Source organism: Podarcis liolepis, assembly GCF_965112155.1.
Source record: "Podarcis liolepis genome assembly, chromosome: 4".
In the NCBI taxonomy this organism is placed as follows: Eukaryota; Metazoa; Chordata; class Lepidosauria; order Squamata; family Lacertidae; genus Podarcis; species Podarcis liolepis.
In genome coordinates this window covers 41,198,345-41,226,224 of record NC_139558.1, presented here as the reverse complement: position 1 = coordinate 41,226,224, position 27,880 = coordinate 41,198,345, and the positions used below count along the sequence as shown (strand labels likewise).

At 39.2% G+C, this 27,880-nt stretch overlaps 1 protein-coding gene across 7 annotated transcripts; it reads left to right on the top strand.

Annotated features, from left to right (window-relative positions):
* Window positions 1-146: 146 nt before the first annotated feature.
* AP1S2 (adaptor related protein complex 1 subunit sigma 2) lies at window positions 147-27,396 on the top strand. Of its 7 annotated transcripts, none has more exons than XM_083502132.1 (6): window positions 199-598; window positions 7,795-7,973; window positions 9,722-9,830; window positions 11,035-11,172; window positions 18,140-18,232; window positions 25,505-27,396. In XM_083502132.1, the coding sequence occupies exons 2-5, from the start codon at window positions 7,795-7,797 to the stop codon at window positions 18,182-18,184; spliced, it is 471 nt and encodes a 156-aa protein (XP_083358258.1). In that variant the 5' UTR covers window positions 199-598; the 3' UTR covers window positions 18,185-18,232; window positions 25,505-27,396. The 7 variants fall into 7 exon arrangements, with proteins under 7 accessions (XP_083358257.1, XP_083358258.1, XP_083358259.1 ...); XM_083502129.1 differs by lacking the exon at window positions 199-598 and adding an exon at window positions 656-803; XM_083502131.1 differs by lacking the exon at window positions 18,140-18,232 and having other exon boundaries at window positions 147-598.
* The last annotated feature ends 484 nt before the right edge of the window (window positions 27,397-27,880 follow it).

The following is a 27,880-nucleotide window of genomic DNA, read 5'->3' as shown; positions in this document are numbered from 1 at the left end:
GAAGAGGGCGTCCACGTCCCCGTCTGATTGGCTGATCTGCTTTCCCCTTGTGCTTTTGATTGGCGAGATGCGAGGAGAGGCGGGGGAAAGACAACGTTACGTCTACCCGGCTTTCTGATTGGTCCACCTCGCTCCTGTCACAACCCGCCGTGTCCGGATGGCTGTTGCCTGCGCACCGGTTACTACCCGCTCCCCAACCTTCTGTCGTGCGGTTCGGCCTCAGGGATTGGCTGCCCGGGAAATCCTTCCTCCTCCTTTCACCAACCCCGCCCCGCCGCGCTCCCACGCACACCCCGCCCCTTGGGTACACCCTGGTGTCCGCTCCGAGGGGGCGAATGAAGTTTGGTGGCTGAAGAGAAGAAGTGGGGCCGCCCGCCCGCCCCCTGCGACGAGCTCCTGGCCCCGCCTCCTGGCCCCGCCACAGTTGGCACGGCCTGCTCGCCGTGAGGCGCCCCTCCCTTCCCTCGCTCTGGTGGGGAGCGTGGCGGCGGTTGCTCCCTGCGTAGTTTGAGAGAGCGCTGAGCAGACACCCTCCACACACACGCACACACTCACGCAGAGACACCGGTGCGCGCGCTTCGAACGCTCCTGACTAACGGTAAGTGATGCGGCGAGCCTGGCCTCGCGCGCGCGCGCCTTTGCCTCCTTATAACGGTCAGAGGCGTCTCCTCACGGAGCCCCCCTTTTTTTTAATACGCCGACGGGTGGAAGGCGGGGAGGCTGTAAAGACCGGCTGTAAAGACTCTCCCGCTGCCTCTTGTTCTCCGCCGTCGTCGTTTGCATATATAAAAATGTGCGGCCAGGTACAGGAATACACAGCGCGTGCATTTGTATACAAGCCGCGCGGGCTCTACGTGCTCACAAAAAAGAAAAAAGACTATTTTTCCTCGAGGTCTTGGCGGGGTAGGCGTCCGTCGAGCTGTTCGTGACCCGTCGGTGTTAGGCCCTATTCTGAAGGAGATGGTAGGAGTTCGAAGGAAACGCGAGGGTCATCTAGTCCGACCCCATACAATGCACGACTCCTTTTCCCAACGCGGGGCTCGAACCCGCGACCTCGCTGAGATCAAGAGTCTCCTGCCTGGCCCCTTGGCGCTGCCCTCGGTCCTTCTCGTGGCCCCTGATGCCACGCTGGCTTGGCAGGCTGTCTGCCTTCAACAAACACAAACACAACAACACCCCCCTGGAAAAAACCCCTTCACTTGTAGCATTTTATTGTGGATTTTGCTTCTAGTGGACCCGTGCGCGATTCCTCATAAATGGGATGCTGGAAGGAAGTGGATGTATGAGTGGGGTAACCAGCTCCTAACATGCGCTTCAGCTATTTCTCTCTCTTTTTTGAGGAGGGTGTAATCCACACGCAGCCTGGATGAACAAAGGTGGCTCCCCTCTCCCCTCCATCCCTTCCCAGCACATGCTTAAATGCGAATTCGAAGCGCTTAAAGCCTAAAAGCAGGATGGTGTTTGTCCTTAGTGTGGTCTTGCATATGTATGCTGAGAGACCCTGGGAGAAGGAGGGAGAGAGATCATTTTTTTGAGCATGAGTGCTATAGCCTTCTGGACAAATATTGGGGATTGCAGGTGAGCTGCTTCTCCACTAAGGAGATTAGCCACTAGAAATGTATTATAAATAAGGTAAGCTTTTTGCCCTATGGTATTATTGCAGTTTTGATTCTCCATACAAATAACCCATTTAAGGACACTTCATAGATCAGATTAGATTATGCCTAATGTTCTGGGATTTGTAAAATAGAACAAATCTATATTGCTCTGAAGTTCTCTCGGAGGACTTCCTTTTGTTTGTTCCTTGCTCCTCTTCCTGTATCTCATGTGATAAAGTGAGAGATACATCACTATATTCAGATTGAGAAATGTGTGGTACTAAATTTCCGTATTTAACTGTCCAGACTGCTCTGGCTCCAGAATACAAATTGCTTTTTAACTTGTATTTTTATAGAGACGAGTGCCTTTAAAGTTCAAAGTAACTCTTGTAACGTTCACTGAGGCCTTCTACATAGTGAGGAGAGCTTACAGAAAAACAACTTCTGCAAGCAAGGCTTAGTCAAAATCTTCAGCTCACAGCTACACACCTCATGAACTTGGTGTTTTCATGTTCTAACTCCATTTTGAAGATAATACCCTAAGTAGGAATGGACCTGTCATGGCTGCATCTACTTGTAAGAGGGGCAACTTTTATATTTGTGTGTGGCCAACAAGGTCTAGGTAGTTCATTCAAAAAGATTTCAATTCCAAAGTTCTCTTGATCTTAAGAAAGAACTGCATGCATATTTGGTGTGTGTGGATATTCTTTAGTACAAATTTATTTGACCACAATATGTATAGTTGGTGATAAGAGCTGTTCATCCCAGATGCACTTTGTTGAACTCAAAAGATAGGGTGATGGTACATAATTTTCTTCAGTATTTTCCACCTTCTGAAACCAAAGATCTATCTTCAAGTATGGCTTGCAATATGTGAATCACATCTCATGTTTGAAGCATCAATGTTCCTGCTTTTTCTGGGCTGACCAGATTATATGGAAGACAGGATTTCTATACCTTTAGTAGCTAGATAGAAGGGATCATTTTGGCACATATAAATTGTCAAATTGAGATCTACAGATGTAGGGAGGGAAATATACAAAATTTAATAACAACAACAATTGTAGTGTCAGGATGAGAAGTTGCAGAGACCTCTCTCTTCATCTATGAAAGATATAGGAAGAATACTTAATACCACTTTAAAGATATTTTAATACCATTTAGTGTGGATGCCATCACTTCCTCTTTTACCTGCCTCCCCACCACATATTGTTCAGGCGCAGTTATCAAGGCATTTTAAAGTTTATAAGTTGGTTCTTTAGTATATTTTGCTTGTTTTTAGCTGCTTCTCCCAGGTTGTTTTGTTGCATTATAGGTTCTTTTCTTCGCTTTTTAAAAATAAAAATTAGAAGCCTGGTTACTTTAAATGTAAAGGTTCATCATTGTTCCACTCCATGTGTATGTCTTTAAGGGGCCAGAGCAAGATAACGAGACCCAGCTTTACAGCTGTGTAACATAGCAGGTGCTGCTGAGTTGTATTTGATTAAGGTGTGTCAGCATCTGGGTGTAGTATATAAGGAGCAGCACCTAGCTCTCCCATTACCCTGGGGGATGGGTTGGTGGTTGGGTCATGTTTGTTTGTTAATATATTTAGTGTTAATGGAGTTTTTGTTTTTCTTATTAAAACCTTCTTTAAGTTATTTTTGAGTCCTTTCTTTTTAATGCATGATCTCCCCAGCAAGCTCTCTGCAGCGTTACTATACTGCAAAAAGCCAACATCTTTGGTTATGGGCCCAGCTGCTGAGTGGATGACTGCATATTTTTGGACTCTGAGAAAGGTTTGAAAACTCCTTCTCCTGTTAGCGTAGTTTTTGTGGGTCTGGAAGAGTTCCAGAATGGTTGACCGGGTTCCTGAAGCTGAGAAGGCTCTGGTCTTCCCACAGCTAACAGATGAGAACTATAGTTTATGGTCTTTTCGGGTGGAGGCGCTTTTGACCTCTAGAGAAGTATGGACCTATGTAACTGATGACCCTCCTGACCCTGTAACTAATGCTTGGTCGAAAGGAGATGCAAAAGCCAGGGCGATAATTAATTTGGCAGTCAGCGACCAGCAAGTAGTCTATATAAGGAATAAGAAAACTGCCAAAGAAATGTGGGACAGTCTTGCAGCAGTGCATGTTAGAAAAGAGTCAGCGTCTGCATTGACGTTTTTCAAGCAGTTGTACCAGACGAAGTTGCAGCCTGGTGGTGATTTGGCAGCACACTTGAGACGTCTGGAGGCAATACGCGGCGAATCAATTCAAAGGGACATGGAGATACCTGATATTCAGTATATTTTTATCATCCTTTGTTCCCTTAATGAGGACTTTGATGGTATAGCTAGCCAGATATCTGCTGTTCCACCAGCACAATTAACTGTGGAAGGGGTAACGGCAAGATTAATGGGCGAGTTGGATAGAAGGGAGGCTTGTGCCATAAGCACTCCTGTTTCCAGAAAGAATGAGGAACGCCATATGCAAACCTGTGGTGATACAACTGCATTTAAAGCTGCAAAGCGTTGTTGGTTCTGCAATAAGCAAGGACATTTTGCAAGGGACTGCAGATCCAAAGGAAAGCAAAGTACTCCCAAGCCTGTTTCTGTTCGTCAATCACGGTCGTCAGCCCAGCAGCCGGCATCGTACCGTAAGGACAGAAACGAGCCGCGAGCTTTTCACGCTTGGACTAAAGATCGTAAAAGAATTAAAGGTGCCAAGTGGAAGTCTTTTGTTGTCGACTCAGGAGCATCGCAGCACGTCTGCAATGATCGAAGCTTGTTTATTTCTTTCGAAGAGGAAATTGGTAATGTACATTTAGCCAATTCACAAGTCCTGCAGTCGCTTGGCAGGGGTACTGTTAAACTTGACTCTTTAAACATTACAATAGCGAACTGCATTTACTGCCCGTCAGTGGACAATTTATTGTCAGTAAGGTGCTTTGCCCGTCAAGGCATAACTGTGCGTTTCTTAGTCTATGTGTGAGTTTTTCGAGGGGAACAAACGTCTATTGTATGCCCGGGAATCTGATGGTTTATATAGACTGTATTTTCACACCTACTCACAATCGCATATAAATTGCAGAGCAGCACAGTCAAGCCAGGGGTTGAGGAATGTAAGACCACATTCTGGGTGTATCCACGTGGCGCACAGAATTCTGGGACACCTGAATTTTGCTGATGTAATTAAGACAAAGAATATTGTCAATGGCCTCAACTTAAAACCATGCAAATTCTTTATGCAATGTCTATCCTGTTGCAAGAATAAGATTAAGGTTGCACACAAGGGTAGGTGCTCAGATAGGAAAGTAACTGAGCCATTTGAGCGTGTACATTGTGATTTAGTTGGGCCACTCCCACCATCATTAGGAGGTTCTAAGTACTGGCTTACTCTCATAGACCAGTATAGTAGATATTGTTGGACTTATGCAATAGCTGAGAAGTCCCAAGCATTTGAGAAGTACAAGTTTTTTTGCAACTGGGTAAAAACGCACTTTAACAAACCAATTAAGAACCTGTTTTCTGACCGGGGTGGGGAATTTGTTTCTGAGGATTTTGAGAAATTCCTGGAAGCGCAGGGGACTACTCATGAGTTATCTTGCCCCCGAAGTCCCTGGCAAAATGGGCTTGTTGAAGTTGTGCAGCGTGACTTGCAGGCAGGGGTTAAAACTTATCTGCACGATGCTAATCTGCCCAAAGACTTTTGGGCTGAAGCGCTCCATGCCTTTTGTTATGTTAGAAATCGCAGTTATAATTCTGGTTTAGATGTCACCCCCTATGAGAAGTTGTTTAAAAAACGCCCTAATCTGAAATACCTACGTATTAGGGGTTCAGATGTAATTATGCATTATCCTGCTAAGCAGAAATTGGGTGAGCGTAGTGTCCAGGGAAAATTAATGGGCTACCAGCAGGGGGCGTACAGAATTTACGTCCCAGCAACTGGCAAATTTCATATTACCAGAAGCATGATACAAACTGTAAAGTGGAATGGGGTTGCTGTTTTCCAAGATACTGATGGTATAAATGATACTGGGGAAGAAGAGGTAGAAGAAGCAGAAGCAGGAGGAAATGGTGCTTCTGAATTAATGGAAAAAGACAAAAAGCCTGTTGGATCTGATAATTTGTTTGAGGATTTAAAGTCACAGGCACCCGAGGGGAGGCTAGATTCTCTTGAGTTTTCTGACCGTGAGCTTAGCCTACAGGCACCTCTTCAGTCTGACAATGATGATTTACAACCTGAAACTAGTAGTTCACTCAGTCCCATTAAGTCTGAGGAGTCTGACTCTCCTTCCGGACTGAGACGTTCAGATAGAAAGAGGCAGAAGCCACAACGTTTTGCAGATGAACATTTTAATACTGTGTATGCCAATAAGGTGGTTTTTGAGCCAAAAAGCTACAATGATGTTCAGAAGTTACCTAAGCACCAAGCTGTAAATTGGTATAAAGCTATGAACTCTGAGATAGCTTCTTTAAAAGAGCATAACACTTGGTCTCTCGTACCACAAACCCCAGATATGAGACTTATTGATTCAAAATGGGTTTATAGAGTTAAAATGAATGACAAAAATGAAGTTGTAAGGTACAAGGCAAGACTAGTTGCTAGGGTCTTTCAACAAATTCCAGGCGAAGATTATGATTTGTGCTATTCACCAAGTGTAAAATATGAAACAGTTAAGCTTTTGTTAAAAGATGCATCAATTTGTGGAAAAGCCCACTACACAATGTTTCTCTGCTCTTAAGAGAGTGGTAATGTACCTTAAACATACCAAACATTATAGGTTGCAGTTTACAAGAAGCACTTCCAAAGGTTACACATGAAAAACATGTACAAAGTATGCTTTATGTTTTTGTTCCACAATGATGAACCGCAGGGGAAATGTTGAATGGTTACTTTAAATGTAAAGGTTCATCATTGTTCCACTCCATGTGTATGTCTTTAAGGGGCCAGAGCAAGATAACGAGACCCAGCTTTACAGCTGTGTAACATAGCAGGTGCTGCTGAGTTGTATTTGATTAAGGTGTGTCAGCATCTGGGTGTAGTATATAAGGAGCAGCACCTAGCTCTCCCATTACCCTGGGGGATGGGTTGGTGGTTGGGTCATGTTTGTTTGTTAATATATTTAGTGTTAATGGAGTTTTTGTTTTTCTTATTAAAACCTTCTTTAAGTTATTTTTGAGTCCTTTCTTTTTAATGCATGATCTCCCCAGCAAGCTCTCTGCAGCGTTACTATACTGCAAAAAGCCAACATAATGAACCACAAAACAATACACATTTATCTGTTACCTAAATTTGCACACATAAGTAAACCTTCCACAATCTGTATGGTGGATTATGTGTAATGCTTGCATAAATGTTTGCAGGATGTCTTTCAAGTTGGGTGTAGAATTTGTTTACAATTTCTGTATAGCCTGCTTGCAGAAAGAAGTAGACATAGATATAGGAAGAAGGCTTAGGCCAGTCTGACCAACAGCATTATATTTTCAGCATGGTTATTTTATGTCATACCTTTTGTGTACAGTCGCAGTGTCAGTGTAGAAGAATGGGCTGGTTTTTAACAAAGTATATTGTGCACCTGCAACAGCATAACTAGATCAGTGGTCTTTGGTCCCCAGAAGTTATAGGACTACAACTTGCATCATCCCTGACCATTGTCTAAGCCCTCAAATGGCTGGGGATGGTGGGTGCTGAAATCCAACAATGTCTGGGAACCCAGAGTTGAAGAATACTGACCCAGATAACAAGGATCATGCTACTAGAGATCTGTTTAATATGAAATTTGTAGCTTTTCAGAGTTGAGAATTATTGCTGTGCAATGAGTTATAGAAGTGTTTATAAAAACAGCAGCAATTTTAACCTAGGGCATTATGCTACATTTGTCTTCAATGGGAAGATGATAGTATATTATGATTAACTGCTGTGAATATGTTTTGCATTTAAACTTCACTTGTATACAGTTGTATACAATTTAGATGATTTCTAGATAAAACTCACTACTGTGTTTAACTTACCCAGATTTTTCAAAATAATTATTTAATAATACAAGCCACTGTCTATCTTTTGAGATCAAGTCCTTGATGTCCTTTCCCAGAGGCTGCTTTTAAAGCTTAATTGGAAAGAAAAATGCTGGTGATCTTAATGTTCAAAAGCTTTCTCAAATGTATAGCACACACTATGCAACGGGTCTGAAGGATTGACATGAAACTGTGTTTTATTTAACTCAACAGATGCAGTTTATGTTGCTTTTTAGTCGTCAAGGGAAGCTGAGACTTCAGAAATGGTATGTCCCATTATCTGACAAAGAAAAGAAGAAAATCACAAGAGAACTTGTTCAAACAGTCTTGGCCCGTAAACCGAAAATGTGCAGTTTTCTGGAGTGGAGGGACCTGAAGATTGTCTACAAAAGGTGGTTTTCCATGCTTACACTTATAAGTTCTATCCAACAAAAGATATACTGAATAGTAGGAATAAGGATTTCTTCTCTTATGTGTGAAAAACATATTCAACTTTCCTCAAATATAATTCAGTAGCATTGTAGGAATTATGTCTGCAGTACTTTTTCTGTGTTGTAAAAATGAGATAATTTTACACTTAATAAAATAGTTATGCACTCAGATTTTTCATTAAATGAGGCATACATATTTGAAAACTATGTTTTAAAGGCTATTTAATGTACTTGAATGTTAAAATGTTACATCATTTTATTTTATATAAGCTAGGACTTGATTTTGCTCAAATATAGAAAGGTTGCACAATTACACTATCTTATACTTCTCGCCTGTTCAACTGTAAATTTAAGAGCTCTGGAATGTTGTACTGTCTGCTTAATGCCATGAAGAAAATTGTTCTTGCTACCACAGTGAAATTATTTCAATCTTTGTTTCAATAGGTAAACAGATCAAGTACTACCTGTGCTTCAGTGCATTCATAAATCTCTGACAGTTGGAAATGTCACGCCCTGCGAAACTACTTACCACTTTATTTATTTTATTTTATTTGCCGAGTTTCTACAGCTGAGAAAATGCAATAAAAATTTTAAAACACTGTTAAACTGATAATACAGATGAGGACTTACTGATCGCACCCCACTGAAACAAGCCACAATGCCACACTTCAAATTAAGGGACAAAGAGAAAAGTCTTTGCCTGGCAGATAAAAACAGATAAAGGTTGTGCCAGGCATGCCTCCCTGGAGAGAGCATTCAACAAGTGGGAAGCCATCATGGAAAAGGCTTGATCTTGTGTACCTAGGATAAAAGTACCTAGGATGATGATTGTGTTCTAGAGTAGGGTGGGGAACCTTGGGGGCCCCTCTCTTAGCAAAGTCACTTAAATAATGCCGATGTAGCCAGAAATAAAAGAAATCCTGATAACACTGTGCTGAGGAAAATGAACAAAAGCAATGTATAAATAGGCACATGCTGCTTCAGCAAACACCATTTTACCTTTACTGGTTGCTAAGCGACTCCTCTACCCTTACTGGCTGGTTGACTTACGGATAACAAAGGTTACCCTTAAATTACAAACTGAATGATCCCTGCTGTAGCACTTCCAACATCCTCCAGGCCTCTATCTCCATTCAGGCCACACCCTTCACTCTGCATCCGCCTAAAGTGATTTGCCTGGCTGTAATGTGTTCTTGAAATGCACCTTCCTTGCCTGGGTGGAGGATAAAAGGTGTGTGTGTATTTAGAAGACTCTGGCTTTTATTTGGCAGAATATAGCTTACTGTACAAAATTAAGTATCTCATTCTACACCCCACTCACTACTGGTATATGTGGCCCTTGAGATGGAAAAGATTGCTGGGGGTAGCGCTTCCACAGCCATCTTGAAAGTTTGTTTTCATAAAAACAATAACTGCTATTATAATTATTCTTTCCTATAGCTATTGATTGAATAACTGTTGATAACACACTCAAATATGAAACTTGTCCACAAACTGGCAACTACAATGAGGTACTTGGAAAAAGCCATAATAAAGCTATTTTCAAGCCAGTTTGTAAAGTTAGTGAATTCAGGTTAATTTTGAAAGTTAATGCATTACTCTGAGGAAGTTGGCACTGTTAATTTCTGTGAAATATGTAATGGGTATGTATAATTCTTAAAACAAAAATCTGGCAGTGTTTCATAATTAGAGTAACCTGTTTCTTTCAGATATGCAAGTCTCTACTTTTGCTGTGCCATTGAAGATCAGGATAATGAGCTAATAACCCTGGAAATAATTCACCGTTATGTGGAATTGCTTGATAAATACTTTGGAAGTGTAAGTTATTAATTGGTTTTTCTGGTCTCTGTAGGTGACATCCAAGGATGTCTGCCTGCTTGGGCAGTGGAAATCTACTTGTGTAATGGGACTTGGGTTTCTCTTCTCACCATTTTCTCTCTTCTGCCACACATTCCCAATATCTACTCCAGAATTTCTTCCCAACCTCCAGAACAGATTTGGGGGATACATGGGGGGAGAAGAGAAAGCAGAAGCCTCACTGACTAAGTAGATGCTCACTCAAGCTCCACTGGGTCTCATCCTATATTATAAATTTCTGTAATGAAGCTTTTTATTTATGTAATACACAAATTAAGATGACTTATTTTTCCTGAAGAAAATAAAAAAATGTTTTAATACACATAAGAAATAACACCCTGTGTTGTCTGTACATGAGTGGAACAGATTTCTGAAGAGGGCTTTCTCTTCCTCTCCTCTCCCTGCAGTCCTCAAAATTTACTCATGAGGTTTGCAAGATCTAGATTAACAATAGATTTGCCCTGGGAGTGGGGTGGGCATGTTGCAGGGAGAAGAAAAAGAAGAGGAAGCTTCACTGTGGAAGTTTGCTTATGTGACATTAGTTTTCACCCTCACAGTGCTTTTGGGGAATTTTAATACTATTCTGCACTCTGAAAAGTGCTGTAAAAGAATAATAAATTTGGTATTTTGATTTTATATTACAGCATGTATGCATTATTACTGTGAATGAGAATAAAAAAGTTATCTATTGCATTACATTATATAGGTCTGTTTCCTTACTGGGAATTGTTAATGAAGTCTGAAAGTAAAGAATTTGTCGGATATTGCATGTCAAATACCAATACTGTATGTAACAACCAAGAAACTAGGATTTCTTCCATCAGCAACTTCACTGAATCTTCTTTGAAGATATTCAGTAGTGTGCTGCTGCTGTTACAAACGCTATTACATAATTCAGAGAACTATGTGGTATATATATGAGGCCTAGTTGATGAGCTCAAATGATACACTAATTTAAATGCCTGTTCCTTATATTTTAATGTTACTATTTAAATCAATATTAATATTTTCTCAAAAGTTTGTTCCTTACCAAATCCATGACTTGGTCTTTAGTGATCACACAGAAGATCATGACAATGTGTGTTTCTTTAAAAACCACAGGATCTTAACTTGGTACCTTAAAGAAGGGAATAAATCTCAACATGTTTTTTCCTATGTTTTCTAGGTATGTGAACTTGATATCATCTTCAATTTTGAGAAGGCTTATTTTATTTTGGATGAATTTCTTTTGGGAGGGGAAGTACAGGAGACCTCAAAGAAAAATGTTCTTAAAGCCATTGAACAAGCAGATCTATTACAAGAGGTAAGAAATTTGGTTTTTTGCCAAAGCTCCACCAGCATGCTTTACTCTTTTCTAAGAAAAGCATCTTATTTCTCCAGAAGTTGTTGAAAAAGCTTTTCAGCATGTCTAGCATGTAGCTTCTCCTTAAAAGTCTTCTGTACAATATTGCTTTACCCACTTCTTATTCTGTTAGCTAGCATCACTATATTCAGTATATAACCTATAAAGAACTGTAATACTGCTTTATTTTTTTAAGGTTTCCTTTCATAATGTGTTTGGTGTTGTATGTGTTGCTAGACATGCAGCTACTGTCTCCATGTGTTTGTCTTCTTGTCTAGGCATTTCTGTTGTTTTTATTCAATTAATTTATATCCGTTTCTTTTTATTCAATTAACTGAATGATTATAACTAATTTTTGTCATACCTGATGCATGTATGCCTCTTTCATTGCTGAAATCCAGAAGCTAGACTCTCTTCTTTGAGACGCTAAGGTATAGTTAACATTAACTGTTTTAAAAACAAGTAACAGTACCATAGCTAACTTAAGTAGATGTACACTGTGCATTTAGAAAATAGTTATAACACTAGTCTTAGAACTGTAGCAAATAAAGTAGACTTTTGGGTTGAAACTTTGCACCTCAGCTGCTAACAAAATGCATTTCCTGTATTACATCCTGTTTTTACTTCCTGAGAGAAGCCCGAAGAGACTAACAGAAAACAATTCAATTAACACAGCATCAGAATAATCAATATAACAAAGCATAGCATATATCAAAATATGAAATATGTCAAAGCCATAAATCTTTGAAATACATAAGAATTAATTCAATAGTAAGGGTCCTGCTTCTGGCCTTGTTGTTCGCACCCCATTTCCCTTTACCTAGCCTCATTGGTATACAGATAGCAGCTGCATAAATATTAGCGAACTCTGTTGCCTTTAGTGCACTGATTTAGAATTAGGGTTTCAACACAGTAGTTGGAACAGTGCATTTTTTGTTAGGCTACATAAAATTCCTAAATCTTGAGGTGATAACATAGAACTGGCACTACAGATGTTTTGAATGATGGTTCAGAGCCATGTTATAAATACAGCAAGTCTGTTTCTACATAAAGGAACATGGATTGAGCCTGTGTACTTGTACAGTTATGCAAATGTGAACTTTTGTGGCTTTGTATTGCAAACATGGATGGTGTTTTGAGATGTGTATTTGCTTTGCTTTGATATGTGTTTTGTTGAAGTCCCATCTTTCAGTCCTCCTGTATCCACTCATTAGTGAGACTTTTAAAATAATAAACCATAAATTTATCCTGGTAATTAAGTGGCCACCCCACCCAAATATATATTAACTTCTTGGGTTTTGCCACTTCAGAATATATACACTGGGACTACAGTGGTACCTCGCAAGACGAATGCCGCGCAAGACGAAAGAGTTTTCCGTTTTTTGAGTCGTTCCGCAAGACGAATTTCCCTATGGGCTTGCTTCGCAAGACGAAACGTCTTGCGAGTTCTTGCGAGTTTGTTTCCTTTTTCTTAAAGCCGCTAAGCCGTTAATAGCCGCTAAGCCGCTAATAGCCGTGCTTCGCAAGACGAAAAAACCGCAAGACGAAGAGACTCGCGGAACGGATTAATTTCGTCTTGCGAGGCACCACTGTACTTGTTTAAAAGCATTCTTCATTAAAAATTCACTGCCTTTAAAATACTGGTATACTAAGGAGAAGGCTCAACTGAGTAGATGTTTTCATACGGATGTTGACCGTGTAGTGTAGTGATTCTGAATTCCCACAAATACTCCGGCTTGTTCATATTATATAAGAAGCTTTAGAAAAAGTTGCAGAAGGAGCAGGTGGCAAATAGAATACTGTGATTAATACAACAGCCATCATGACTGTTGCGATTGCATACAGTGTCTTTCAGTATATATTTTTCCATTTTCTTAAAATGTTTGATTCTTTATTCCTTACATGAGGTGTAACCTGCTCATGCTTGTTTAAAGTGCATGTGTGCAGTGCATGTCTGCAAAGTTGGCCATAGGGGCAACAATCTGCATTGCTGAAGTGCCTATGAGCCGAGGTGTTGGATGCAGCAGGTCAAGCTTGTGCAAATACGGATGATAGGACAGATGGCAGAGGAAGGCAGAAAACGGCAATGAGTAGATGGGTGGACTTTGGTCACTAAACCTCCAAACTTAATCCTTACCTGGGGGTAAGCCCTGCTGAATTAAGTAGAATTTACTCCTGAATATACATGGTTAGGCTTGCAACCTCAAACACAGCTGAGATTATTTTTCTCTTTTAACCTATCCACAGGAAGAAAATGTGATATTGGAGATTAGGGAGGAAAGAATATGAATTAAAGGGGTGGAGGAAGAATATTTTTTTTACAGCTGCAACACTATACACACTTTTGAGAGCAAGTCTTGCATAGTGTTGTTTCTGAGTAAACACACAAAGGACAAGGCTGCAGAGAGATCTATTTGCTATAGCTGTATGATCTTACTTCATTGTTACTATTGGTTTAGTTTGCTTTGATCTTAATAGTGCACAGTGCTTTGTAGGCTGATAGGAAATTAACAGGTTTGTTTCATAAATATGATTTTACAGAGGTTGGAGTAGAAGGAAGTTGAAGGGAGGAGGATTTCCCTCCCCTAACAGATTTTTAAGTATTATAAAACAGAGGAAATGAGAACAGAAATATTAGAGAGGTGACAGCCGCTTTTACGCACATAGCTATACATACCTCATGGGGTTCTGGGGAGAGAGTTGAGGGCTGCTGCCAGGAAGAAAGGCAAGCAGAAAAGTGGACCCCATAAGAAGAAGAGTTTGGATTTGATATCCCGCTTTATCACTACCCGAAGGAGTCTCAAAGCGGCTAACTTTCTCCTTTCCCTTCCTCCCCCACAACAAACACACTGTGAGGTGGGTGGGGCTGAGAGACTTCAAAGAAGTGTAACTAGCCCAAGGTCACCCAGCAGCTGCATGTGGAGGAGCGGGGAATCGAACCCGGTTCACCAGATTATGAGTCCACCACTCTTAACCACTACACCACACTGGCGCACTGAAGGGTCTGGCAGAGCAGCTCTCCGAGCGCTCTGGGGCTGCAAGTCAGACATAGCAATTCCTCTGAGGCCAGAGTAAAAGAGAAAGAAAAAGGGCGAGTCAGGGGTGTGTGTACCTCTTCCTCCTCCTCTTGGTAATGTATTTTTGTTGGGTCTATCCACTCTGTGAACTACTGTATGCCATGGTCTCCTCTAAGGATTCTTCAAAGTGCTGGCTATATGTTAAAGAAAAAGTAATGATACAAAGACAAACCATGTGGCAAATGTCATGTCTAGTTTGGCTCTATTATCTGGCTGGCATTACAGTCCAGAATTTATCTGGCCCCATAGTACTAGTACAAAATATTGGCATACTCTGTTCATGTAATTTTATGGTGGATTCGTTTATTAACAGAATTTTGGCTGTCCTTGCTAGGCAAGCCAAAAATAGTGGTTGCCACGACTTTTCTTAGCCATGTGCTCCAGTGACTCGCTATGCTTCCCTGCAGGACAGAATTGTGGGTAATTCACTGGTTTGACTACTCCAAGTCAAGTTGCTATTGGGATTGAAGCAACCAAGGAGGTTTTCTCAGCAGGAAAGTATGGTGAGAAGCTTGGTGAACTATGGCCCCCAGGGCAAAACATTGTCATAGTGGCAAAACAACCCCCAGCTTTGAGAAGGGACGGGATCATTACACAGCTGTTAGAATAATTTGCATCTAGCGCTATAGCTCCCAAGTTTGGGAGCAAGATTGGCCATTTGTTTTGCTTGACAGAGTGCAGTGGCACACTAAGCTGTTGTGAACAAAATTTTGCACGTCTGTTTTACAGAGTAATTCTAACCTGCTTTTCGATTAAAAGTGCCTGAGGTGGCTAATGAACCACAGTAAAAAAAATACAAAATGCAGTTCCTTTTAGAATCTCTTCAAGAAAAAAAGTCCAACATTAAATTGCAGAACAAAATCCATAGATTTCTCTTCCATACAAATCCCCTTAAAAATCAGAGTTTTGCCAGAACAAATCTTGTTTAAGAAATTGCAAGGGAGGTATAGCTGCCCAACGGAAGTTGTTGAATGTGTGACATCTAAATGTCAAAAGGAAATAAAATAATATTTTCCCCTTATCAGTTTTACTCTTTCCCATCATAATTTAATTCACATAGACTTTCAGGGTTTGTATAATTGATAGTTTATCTTTTCAATAGTGTGTTAGTTATGTACTTTATCTTTTCAGAATTTGTTACTGCAGTGCCTATGTTGGACTTTGTGTTTCCTTTACATTGGTTAGTGTCTTTTTGGAAGTTAACCTATTTGTAATGGGTGATGTGTGTGTCATTCCATTCCGTTCCTTTGCTTTGGTTGGAATCAGTGCTGCCTTATATGTATGTAACAATCTGTTTGATAAAACAAATGTAAACATAATAAGTAGCTTTTCACTTGGGACTCCCTGTACAAAAGCTAGACAAGGAAGAGTCATTTATCCTGACTTTGTAGCTAATACCATAATACTTCCTTCATACCCTAACACTGAAGGATTTTTAAAAATCCATTTGACAAGCTAAAGCACAAGGACAAAATAAGGACAATCAGTCCTTCTAGGACAGATTGCAAATGCTCTTATTCAATTGTGTATTTTAGAATTACTTTATTATCAAGCACATAGTTCATGGGGAGGGTTACATTAGTAGTACACTTCCATTATTTTTGGAAATTAAGTACCCTGTTCACTAGAACTGTGATTTGTTAAATTAGTGCATCATTGCTACAAAGTTTTTTATTTCATGTTCTGCGAGTGGACAATGAGCATGTTCACTTGCAGATAACAAAGAAGATCTCACAAGAATGCATCTACTACTTAAGCTTAAGTTCTGGCGAAAGAAATACTTAAGTGATTGCAGAACTGAGCTCCATGCAACCCATTTAAATCACCCTGGATGTGGCACAAGAAGAAAAGATTTTAAGACCAAGAGATGCCTAATCCAGAATAAAGTGGGAACTTGAGAACAAAGATAATCAGAGCTAAAAAGCCATGGGAGGCAGTGTGATATGGAGTGGGGAAAAATGGGAAGAAATGCTTCACTCTTCAATTGCAAGATGCTTGCCCTCAACCACACTTCATATGCTTATCTCCCCAAGATTTGCAGACACATTTATTATGGCGAAAAGCAGTGAGCAATAGATGTGTTAAGCCCCACATTCCCTGTTATGGCCCAGGTACTGGTAGTGACTCAGATCTGTGCCAGCTGCCAAACATTAGTTCAGCTCCTAAATACAAGGCAGTCAAGATTCTTGCAGTGATAACTTTTTTTTGTTCAGAGTATTTCCATATGATTTCAAACTTGCAGTCAGCTTGCTGAAGATATGGAGAGGACTTGGGGCAGTGTTTACATCTAAAGTGTTCTCCATGTTACATACTTCGCCTGACATAGGTATGGCAGCAGTCCTGTAGCTCTGTCTAGAGCTGCCAGAGGAATGCAAGGCTTTAAAGTTTACATGGGAGGACGAAGATCACATGCAGAAGTGAGGGGATGCCATGGTTAAAAAATGAATTGTGTACTGTATGCCTATATGCACATAATCATTCTGTCCCTTCTACATGATTTCTAACTTCTTGTAATATTGGAGTGACATAGGGAAATAACAAACACATTGCACACCTAATGTAGTTATTGGGTTTTTGTCATACTTAGCACTGAAAGAATCAGTACCTATGCTTTGCCTCTGAGAGATGTGTGTTTCTGAACTGCTTGCATAAGTTATGAAGCAAGCACCTTTCTGTGTGGTAAAGCTGTTTAATCTCCCTTACAGATATTGTGCTTTGAATTAGATAACTGTCATCACCCTATTTGAATGTTTGGTGCTTTGACCTCAGCACAGAAGTAGTCTTTAAAGTATTCGGTAGAGGCAGGAATATTGAATGAGAACTCTGCCTTGTTCTCTATTGTTTCTTCATCGATGTCTTACATCGTAGTCCTTTGTAGCATGAGGGAATTAATGTATATTACATAGTACTAAATAGTTTGGGAATGGCATAACTCCACTATTGCAAATTAAATGCTAACTTTAAGAAAGGCTTAACTTCAGCTTTTTAGGTTTTATGTTGTACTCTTCAGAAGAAAACTTCAAAGAGGGTAGCATTCTCTGAGATACTGTCTTTTAAAAACCCATTAAAAATAAATCCGATAGTCCAGTTACATCTTGCTAAGAGTTTTCAAAGCTGTTAGTAAGGAGGAGATCTGAATTAATGTGATCTATTTGGGGACCAAATCAGACATGGTGGGAACTCTAATTTATGTGTCTAGCCCACTGTCATATAAAGTTGAGGGTCCTTAACAATAAATGGCATCCATGGGAGACTGACCGACTAACTGACTTTCTCATGTACCTCACCTCCCTGTATTCAGTTGCTTCAGACACTTCCCTATTTCTAGCTCCAGTACCAGAAGTGGATCAGGAATGGGAAAACATGGTTAGCAAAATGAACTGAGAGGAAATAAGGCACAGGAGGTGGTTAAGGGTGCAGTGTTCTTGCTGCAAGACCTGAGTCCCACCTCCATTTTATATGGGAATGGAGCTGACAAGTAGGAAGTATCGTCTACCGTCAAATATAGCTTGACTCTTAACAGATGCTCTCACTGTGTTCAGAATAACTTCCCCAACCTGGAGCTTGATTAGCTATTGGAAAAGAAACATCTTGTTGTGTTGAGTTCTCATGTTTTTTATGTGGAGTTCATTGGAGTTGTTGTCTTTGTCACATTTTCATTAGCTTTGTCCTTGATAACACTGACTTTTTAAGCAATGCAAAGAAGCCGTTTACCTGAGAGCCTTAGTGGTCCTCATATGTACAAGTGTGTGTAATAGTGGATATTTTTTCAGATAGTTTTGCTACATTTTAAAAAAATGTTTAAACTTCAGACTTGCCAAATTTTCAATTGTGCTTGATTTTGTTTGTAGAGCCAGAATGAAGACTGGGGAGGTTTGTCTGAGGATATCTTATGATTAAGAGCAGTCTAAAGCCTTAGCGTTTTGATCCCATCCATACGATTGGTAACTACCAAATTTACCGTTTTGGTGGCATGGTTTACATGGGTGCTTTGCAGAGTTTTGCACGTGTAATGGAACTCTTGCCTGATAAGTAAAAAGAGGAACAGAAAAGTGGCCAGTGATGAACTTAACCTTGTGCAACACTTGCATGACAGTATTGAAATATGCTTTGGGTGCTCTTGTCTTATTTTCCTTTCATACTAACAGCATCAGTTTGAAGTGTTTGGTGTGTGGTTTTGTTCTGGTGTTGTTAATCTTTAGGTGTTAATAGAAGTTGGAAGGTTCACAAAGTTTTTTGCTAGGTAGGGCCTAATTATGCATTGAAACATTACCTGGAAGGGTCATGAAATTACCATAGGCCTTGCTGCAGACCTATTTATTTATGCTTTACTACTCAATTTCATAGGACAAGCCTAATATACATCTATAGTGCATTGCAACATTTTTGTTGAGTATTTTAGAGGAATATGTTACACAAAAAGGTAAGTGTATTTTAAAGAAATCCCAGTGAACATTCAAATGGATAAACTGAAAACTTTCCAGAGCTAAATTATATACAGAGTAGCAGAAGTACAGTCATACCTCGGGATGAATACACTTCAGGTTGAGCGTTTTCGGGTTGCGCTCCGCTGCGACCCAGAAGTAACGGGTTTCGCCACTCGCACACGTGCAGACGTTCAAAATGACATCATGCGCGGAAACGCGACCTGCAGGCGCGTGTTACGTTCGCTTCAGGATGCGAATGGGGCTCTGGAACGGATCCCGTTCGCATCCAGAAGTACCACTGTAGTTTAAAAGCCTGGTATCATTTTTAAAGAAAAAAGTTAATTACATCTTCCAGTTTTTTCAAAAAGCTGAATTTCTTTTAACAGAGTAATGGAATTACACGTAAAACAAGTTAAAACTTATCACACTTATTAATCCTGCCTTTCCCCAGTAAGCTTGGGACAGTACAAATCAGGGTGAATAAATGATCTATATTTAAATAATATTCAAAGACCCATTAAAAAACTTCTGTTTTATTTTATTTCTATTGCATTTATATCTTGCCTTTTCCCCGAAGGAGCTCAGTGTGACATACATGGTTCTCCCCTTCTTTGTTTAATTCCAAGCAGCTGTTAAAAGCAGTTTACTCAATATACCTTTTAGCAAATTAGGTCAGTAAATGAGCATAGAAATATCAATGACTCAGAAGCCTTCTTTTAAAAGTTTTTAATAACTCTGCAGAAGGCCATTAAAGAGGAGGCAGGATGACCCTTCCTTGGGAGGGAATTCTAGAGCTTGAGCACGGGCACTGAGAAGACCTTGTCTGTGTTCCCAGGCATCCTTTCAAAGTTGTTGGGACACACAAGAGTGATCCGTTGAAGACTCAGTCATGTGCAGGCATTTACAGAAGGGAATCCTTCAGAAAACCCTGTCCTAAACTGAATGACTTTTAAAGGTTATCACTAGCTCTTTGAATTGAGCCTGGAAATGAATTGGAAACCTGAACAGTCGTTGTGAATGGACCATAGTTTTGTGATAGAGCACCTGCTTTGTATGCAGGAGATCCAGGTTCAATCCCTGGCATCTCCACGAAGTGTTTAGAACGACCCCTGTTTGAAACCCTGAGGAGCTTCTGCCAGTGAGTGTAGACAATACTAAGTTAGAAAGACCAATTGTCTGCATTTTCCTGTGTTTAATAGGAAAGTCATATGGCCCCCAGTAATCTGCCACATTCTTGACAACTGATAGTTTTGAGACAGTTTTCAAAGGTAGCCCCATTTACAGTACATTGCAGCAATCCAGGCATGGTGTAACTAAGGTATTACATCACCTGACCAGATCTGCAGACTCCCGGAATGGATGTAGCTGGCACATAAGATTAAGCTGAACAGAAACGCACCTGGCCACAGCCAATAATGAGTTGGATGCCCTAGAGTTGTTGCTGATCTGCTTGATAGCTGGTGTGGACCCCTAATGTAAATAGCAGCTGTTACTAGATCCCACACCACAGGTGAAGAAACAAGAACATAGGAAGTTGCCTTATTTTGAATCAGACAATTAGGAAGCTGACTACACTGACTGGCAGTGGTACTCTGGATTTTTCAACAGGATTATCTATTGGGCCCTACACAGAGATGACAGGGATTGAACCTGATTTCTGAGCTATAGCCCTTCCTAAAGATATAAGATGCTCCATACTCTAGGATTTGGTTGTCTCTACCATCATTTATGTGTGCCACAGTGATTATATAGAATGATTGCTGCGGGCTATTCTCCCCTTGAATAGACTGAACAAAAGATGAAATTGTTCAAAGTTACAATACATTCATCTGTTCTGTGGATTCTGCCCCTGGTTTGAGTGTGATTGTGGAGTAATTTTCCACCTAGTCATGCTGGTACATATCTTCAGCTCTGCTTATGGAGGGTACACCATGGCTCAAATAGTAAGTCTTCCTTTCTCTATTCCACTTGGTTGCAAAGTCCCAAACTTGATGAGAGAAGAGACACTTTCCTATCAACATTACCTACAATGTGATAGAAATTTGCTTAGGACCTGAGCTGCAAAAATTATGCGGGTAGGCTGTAGTGCAGAATATTGTCATTGAGAAGCTAACAGCTTCTTGACTCAGTGTGCCTGCCCTGACCTAATGTTTTAATTACTTTTGTAATGTTTTGAACCAGTTCATTTTTCACTACTTTTTATAACTAATTCTCCCACCCTGTCTGAGGTTGGAAAATGTAAAAAATAAAATGTTTTGTTAAATAATAACAAATCAACTTACTGGTGTTTAGCTATCTTTGCCATTGTCCTACTCAAGAGTGGTTTGCTTAAGTGCTTCTGTGCAAGTTGAATTTAAAAGAAAAAATATACAAAAGCTCAACATTAGTAAGTCAAACCAGACCTTCACACCCTTCTGGTAAAACTTCGTTCTTCCTTATATAATATTCTAAATGCAGCAAACTCCTTTAGAAATGCTACACAATGCATGCTCACTTGGGGCAAAGTGAAACAGAAGGAGCAAAATCTGATGTGGATGAGAACACTGAGTCTAGGTTATTGACTAGTTATTTTTGTATTTTTAAGAACTTGTTCAAAGACACCGTAGGAGGGAATGCTAGTCAAGGTTAAAGCTGATGTAACTCTTGCTCTGTTGCCTGAGAAGTTAACTATTGTTTCTTTGCAACCTTATGCAGCATCATGAGTTGTGTGCAAAAATGATCTAATGAGAACAGAACATGTTTAGTAAGCATAGAATGCAGACAGTGTTGCAGGGGGACGGAGATTGAAAACTGGAGAGAAACTGGAATGGAGTGGCTGGAAATCTATCTGAACAGGAGCACTGCACATTAGTTGAGAAAGTTCATTTTCTTCTCATTAAGATATTAAATGTTAACTAAATATAAGACTAACATGGATCCCAGTTGATATTAGAGCAGAAGAATTATTTTTTTGGGGGGGGAGACTTTTCAGTTTAACATTTTTTGGAAAGCCCATATTTTTCATACATAAACACAGTGCTATGGGAATGTCCACAGGCTATTCTTATGCCTGGTTATTGTGCATGAGAATTTGGACATTCCTATTTAAATGAGAATTCTCAGAAGGGTCTTTGGATTAGTCTTCTTAGAACTGGTCCTGAAACAGTTCTATGAATGGTCTGATTGTACAGAAGCTCTTAGAAGTGTGAGAGAATTTAAGGTCCTGTTAAATTAGCCTTGGTTGGTAGAAAATCCCAAAAGCCAAGTCTCCATCTGAGTAGTTGGATTAACGGTTAGCTGGCTTGGAATGTTAATACAAGTGGTTTTAAAAATGGCTTAGACAGAATGTGGTCATTGTGCTTAGAGATAATTTGCAAGACTACGCTTTATTTTTTTGCTGATGGGGGGATATTCTAACAATCCTTTGCTTGCAAATTGCCATGCTGAAAAACACATCGGGTGGAGCGGGGATAGAATTTGATGTAGTTAGATTCATTATCAGAAACTGAACAATTTTCATACTTTAATTTCCACACCTCTTTCTGTGCCTCCAATAAAAAGGAAAAATGACAATTCTATTTAGCAGTACGCAGGCAAAGTTCTGCCTTCTCTACTTAAATGTAATCATATGCAAACAAATAATGTTTGACTGTAGCCATGCATGGTACAGACGAGTCACCACAAGCTTGTTGTGAAATATTGAAGCACACACACACACACACAGCAACATTTTTTAAACAAATGATTTATTGATGTCTAATTGCATATAGTTTGTTAAACATACTACAGTGATGTGCTTTTCAAACCCTGAATAGCATGTTGTTTAATAATGCATGTGATTGAGAAGATTGGTGTAGAAATAGTGTAATATAGCATTAAAAGTAGTGGTAAATAAAAAACCATTTGCATTATTGTATGCATGCAAACTTTTGTACTATTTATAAAGAATGTGCACATTTCTTTTGTAGCCACGTCATGAATACTTTAATGTCCCAGTATACTAAATGACTTCATTCACCATGCATACAGAGACGTGATAGAGCCGATTTACTCATGGCAGAATACTTATCCTCAGCTGGACGAATCCAGTCATCTTGAACAAATTAGTTTATCACATTTGTTTTGCTGTTGTATATTTTCTTTTCCTACCATTTGTGATGTCTGTGTTTTTTCTTTTCATGTGTCTTGTCAGCATGCCATAACTTCCATGTTAAATCTTACCAGTAGCGCTTGTCATAGCATGTAGTATTCAAGCTGGAATGCGTTGAGCCCAACATTGCAGTTTAAATACGCAAACACTATGGTGACTGTATTTTTCAAACTAAGTATGAATTGGTATTTGTGCATATATTACAGAAATCCATTGACAGTGAACTATTGGACCCGTTAAATGTTCGTTTAATAGATAATGAGAAAAACTTCGTAGGCCATAGAAAAAATGGTTTATATGACTATACTTCAGTGCACTAATGGAGCTGACCCAAACATTGCCACAGCAGGCAGAATCTGTGCCTGCAGGTAGTCATACAGAAACATCCACAGATATTCTGAGCCACTCTGCAATTTCTATTCAGAAATGTGAACATTCCAAGTGTGAGCAGTGGTAGACTAATTCTGTTTACATTGCTCAGGAGGCTGCTATAAAATAGTGATTGCAAAAATAGGAAAGAGGCAGGATTAACCAAATGAACTATAAGTAATAGAAAATTCCAGATATACATGTTTTACTTGAACAAAAATGTCAGTTATAGTTCACAAGTAAGGGGGTTTAACATTCTGAATCTACAACAGTCTGGGATGTATTAGTATCAAATCTTAGGATGTTTTTCCATTACAAAACTTTCCTGTTTTTGTTGTATTGCTTCTGTGAATGTATATGGTAAATGCTGCTTGCATTCTCCTCATGCCTGAATCTTTAAAGTGCTGTGCATGGAGTGCTAATGAGGTGCTGTGTTATGTTATAGCTTTATACGGCTGCATGCTTGTAAATTTCTGTGAATTAGTTTTCATGGCATGTCTATAATAAAGTATTGCATGCACTCCTGACGTGAATGGCTTCTTTTTTCCTCCATCTCTTTGCTATGATATATTTCATGTTTGTGCAGTTGGCCTTTGGTAATTCTAATCTACAGGCATAAAATATGTGAAAACACGTTTGATAAATGATTCAAACTTCAATGCATTAGCATTATTTAAATTGATTCTCAAGCATTACTCAGTTACACATTTTCAAACAGCTGTTAACATTTGTTTGATTGATATTCAGAGCTACTATGTAGTTTAAATGCTCCCAGATTGCATCTGGGATGTTAACTAGTTGAGGGTGTGCTTGCTTCATTTACTCATAAAACGTTGTTAATTAAAGTGCAAATTAACTTTTAATTTTTTACCCAGTATATGAAAATACACACAACAATAGTCTGATAGTATGTGCATATTGCCCAGAGTTTAGAGTCCATAAGCACTACTTCCTTTAGGTCCTGTCCCGATAGGAGAATATGAACATTTCTGTGGATAGCTCCAACTAGCATGGAAGTCCAGCCTGTGCTTCACATGGCATACAGTGGCGCTAACCTACCTCACAAATCAGTGAAAGGAAGAAGAAAAATACTATCTTCTTGATCTGCAGCTTCTGATGGAACGTGCCCATTCCCAAGTAGTTCTTGTGTGGCAAGGAGCTGTAGTCTGCCTCACAAATGGGAAGAACGGTGCCTTTCACTGCCAATGGATCTATTTGTCAGAAAGCACCTTCTTTACACAGAGCAGATTAGGCTAAAACTTAACTGCAGTGCTATCTCGTATCCTGCCCTTCAGTTCCATACACTAGCATGTCTTTCTATCAATGCAGAATGGTGGAAAGTGATCATGCTAGTGATTGTATGTACCATCTGTGCTAATCTAGAGGTTCTAGGAACATCCCGCCCCACTTGTGATAGTCCAGCTCTTTTATCCTTATATCCATGAATATTTAGAAGCATTGTTTATTTCTATGATGTGTAAATGAATAATAAAGGTAAGTTTCTTGTGGTTTCAGTCCCCTGACAATAGCCTTTTCAAAATTTCCAGTTTTAAAATCATAGTTGAACATCCTGAAATTCAAAATGCATCTTTAACTATATTCTTTCACATTTTCAATGCTGCCTTTTCTGAAAATTGTTGCCTAACTCTGACTCTCTCTTTTTGGTGCTGTGCCTTGTTTAGGATGCTAAAGTAAGTGTAAACTCTCTGTGTTTATACAAAAATTACAAGGTATGCTTTTAACAGGAAAAACAAACATGGTATGCTTTTCTTAAGGTAGTCTTAGAAGCATCTGACGTTCAGCTAATAGTACAGTTGCTGTCAAATCACTTCAAGAAGTCCCATACAAACTTCACATATAAAGTATAGAAATCTAACTTTTTAAACCTAGAAATGTTGATTCTAAAAAGTTTTAGTGGTATCATAGCATTCTTTTATGTCAAATAGGATGGGGAATCTGTGGTCCTCCACTTGTTGTTGGATTACAGCTCCCATCATTGGTGACCACTGGCCATTCCAGCTGGGGTGGTTGGGAGTGGGAATTTTAATAGCAATATCCCCTATCTCTGCTCTGAAAACAGAAAATAATTTGCTTCCTCTGTTTGATGACAAAAGAAAAGGGATGGGTGTGTGCGATGAATACTATTATAAAATGCTTAAACATTGAGAGTGTTCTGCATAACTAGCGACTGCTTGGTGCATATCCTGAATTTCATCAATTCCCTATTAACATAGCACATATAGTTTGGCAAGAGCACAAAATCTGTTCATTCTCTAATTTTCCCTCCACAGGAAGCGGAAACCCCTCGTAGTGTACTCGAAGAAATTGGACTGACATAAACTTCCTTCTTTGCTGATGTCTTGTGTGATGTTTCCGCATAACTAAATGTTCACTGCCTTCATTTATTGTTAGCTAATGGTGTTATGATGCTATTTGTCAGTATTACTGTTCTGCTGAGCTACATCTTTTAGGCCTACAAGAAAAAATCCATTTACTGTAAAATTTAAAAACAAGGGAATGAAAGATTTAAAAACATTTTTCTGGGAGAAAAGGGATATTGCAGTGATTTAAGCCACAGTAATTTACAAGCATTGATGAGTCATAAATGGCAATTTTAGTAAATATATTTTGTAAAATGCCATACATAATGTATCAAGTACTGAAAAGAAACAATTCCATATGGCAACCAGTCGAAATGTGTTAATTTGGTTTTGTGTAACCAAAGACTTTTACTATAAAGTCAGCATTTGTTATACTCAGTTTAGGTTGTTAGATTGGGGAGAAACAACTGTTTTGCAGCTGTTCATAATACCAAAGAATTCTATTGAGATCTGCAAGTTCAAGATCTGTTGCGAGATGTTAGTTGTTTTCTTTCTAGCAACAGGGTTGTAAACAGAACTTGTATCAGAATGAAATTGTACAGTGTGAAATTCAGTCAGAAAACTGAGTTAATGTACAAAGGGAAACCTGCTGAGGCTACATGGAATTTTCTGTTAAAAAACTTATTTTTTACTAGCTTTCTTGATTGCACATGTAATCCTTTCAAAAGTGTAAAGCAGTATTAAGCCAGAAGTCATTGAGATGACATAATCTCAAAGGGAAAAATGTAAGAAGAGAACGTTACAACACATCTGTCTACCTTTCTCCAAGTATATCAACTATACTTAAATCAGAACTCAAGTAGCTATTTTGATAATCTGACAATCTGTGTGTTAATCATGGTTTTTCGTTTTTCATTCTACTTTGCAAGGATAGGTTTACTCCCTATCTTTGAACACTTCTAGTGTGTTCAAATCTGAACACACTAGAAGCAAACATTACACACAAACTCTTTAAGTCATTGGCATACCTTACCTCAGCTAGTTTTTCAAAAGGCTGCAAATACTTATTTGGCAGTAAGTAATAATAATAATAATAAAACAATAATAATAATAATTTATTATTTATACCCTGCCTGTCCGGCTGGGTTTCCCCAACCACTCTGGGCAGCTCCCAACAGATTAAAAACAGAATAAAACATTAAGTCCTATTGAACAAAGCAGGATTTACTACCATATAAACATGCATAGGATCAGGCAACATGAACTTCACAAAGTCAAACTCTGTTTTACTCTGTCTTGCATTTCCCTGCATGTCCTACACTTCACATAGTGCAGAACCCCAGTACAGAACACCTGCTGTTGAAAGCAGTGTGACTTCCTGCACATTGTGTTTGTGTGTGTTACTGCACGCCTTTCCAATAATATGACTATCAAGTTCCCCTCCTGTGGGTCTATTTGCTGTGATTACTGTGTTCCAAAGCATCCAAATACTTTATAAGCTGTGCCAGGCATTTGAAAGATCATGGCTTCATGCCATAATCACAAAGGAGAAGTTATGAAAATATCATGTTTGCATAAGATACCCAGGAACCCTGTTCTACATTTCACTCACAGAAAATCTGGAATGAGTTTCAAGAGACATTAGAGTGGCCCTCTGTGTGATGTTGAAGTGATCGAATTACTTGACATTTTAAAAAGTTGAAAGCAATTTTTTTAATGTGTATTCAAACCATGTTTAAGGTTTACAATGTTGCCTTGTATGTGCTTGGTTGGAAGCTTTGTTGTGACTGTGACATAAGCTGTGTGGACACTGTCTTAGTATCACACCAGTTGAGTTGTAATAAATGTTCATTTTTACTCCATTGCTATGTCTGTCTGTTCAGAAACTTGCGGAAATAATTCGTTTCCTTTTACGGTTAAGAATTTTAATCTTTTTCTTGACAGTTAAATATAGCACTTGTAATGCAGTAGATGATTTTTTTAACAGCAAGCATATGACAATATACATTTTTTTCTAAGAAAAAGTACTTTGTGTTTTTCGGGAGTTTTGTTTGTTAGTTTGTTTGTTTAACCAGTTGTCCATGTTTAAAAACATAGACATACAGTCAGTGGAAGTATTAGAACACAATTTATAGAAACAAAACTTTATTCTGTAGCACATCTTAGTTTATAAGGTGTTTTTCTTTTGTGTTTTTTTCTTTACTTACTTGCAAATCAGTTATAAACAATAGTTCATATACAGCTGGGGTTTTTTTGTTTTTCATTTTTACAATCTCATCCCTCACAGAAGCACCAAATATCTACTTATTTACCTTTAACAAAAGTCATTTCAGTTTTTAAACAAAG

Coding starts and splice junctions, on each gene's coding strand:
- AP1S2 (XM_083502128.1), top strand. CDS start 606: ATGCGGCGAGCCTGGCCTCGCGCGCGCGCGCCTTTGCCTCCTTATAAC. Junction 7,974..9,721: donor CTGAAGATTGTCTACAAAAG/GTGGTTTTCCAT, acceptor TGTTTCTTTCAG/ATATGCAAGTCTCTACTTTT. Junction 11,173..25,504: donor AAGCAGATCTATTACAAGAG/GTAAGAAATTTG, acceptor TTCCCTCCACAG/GAAGCGGAAACCCCTCGTAG.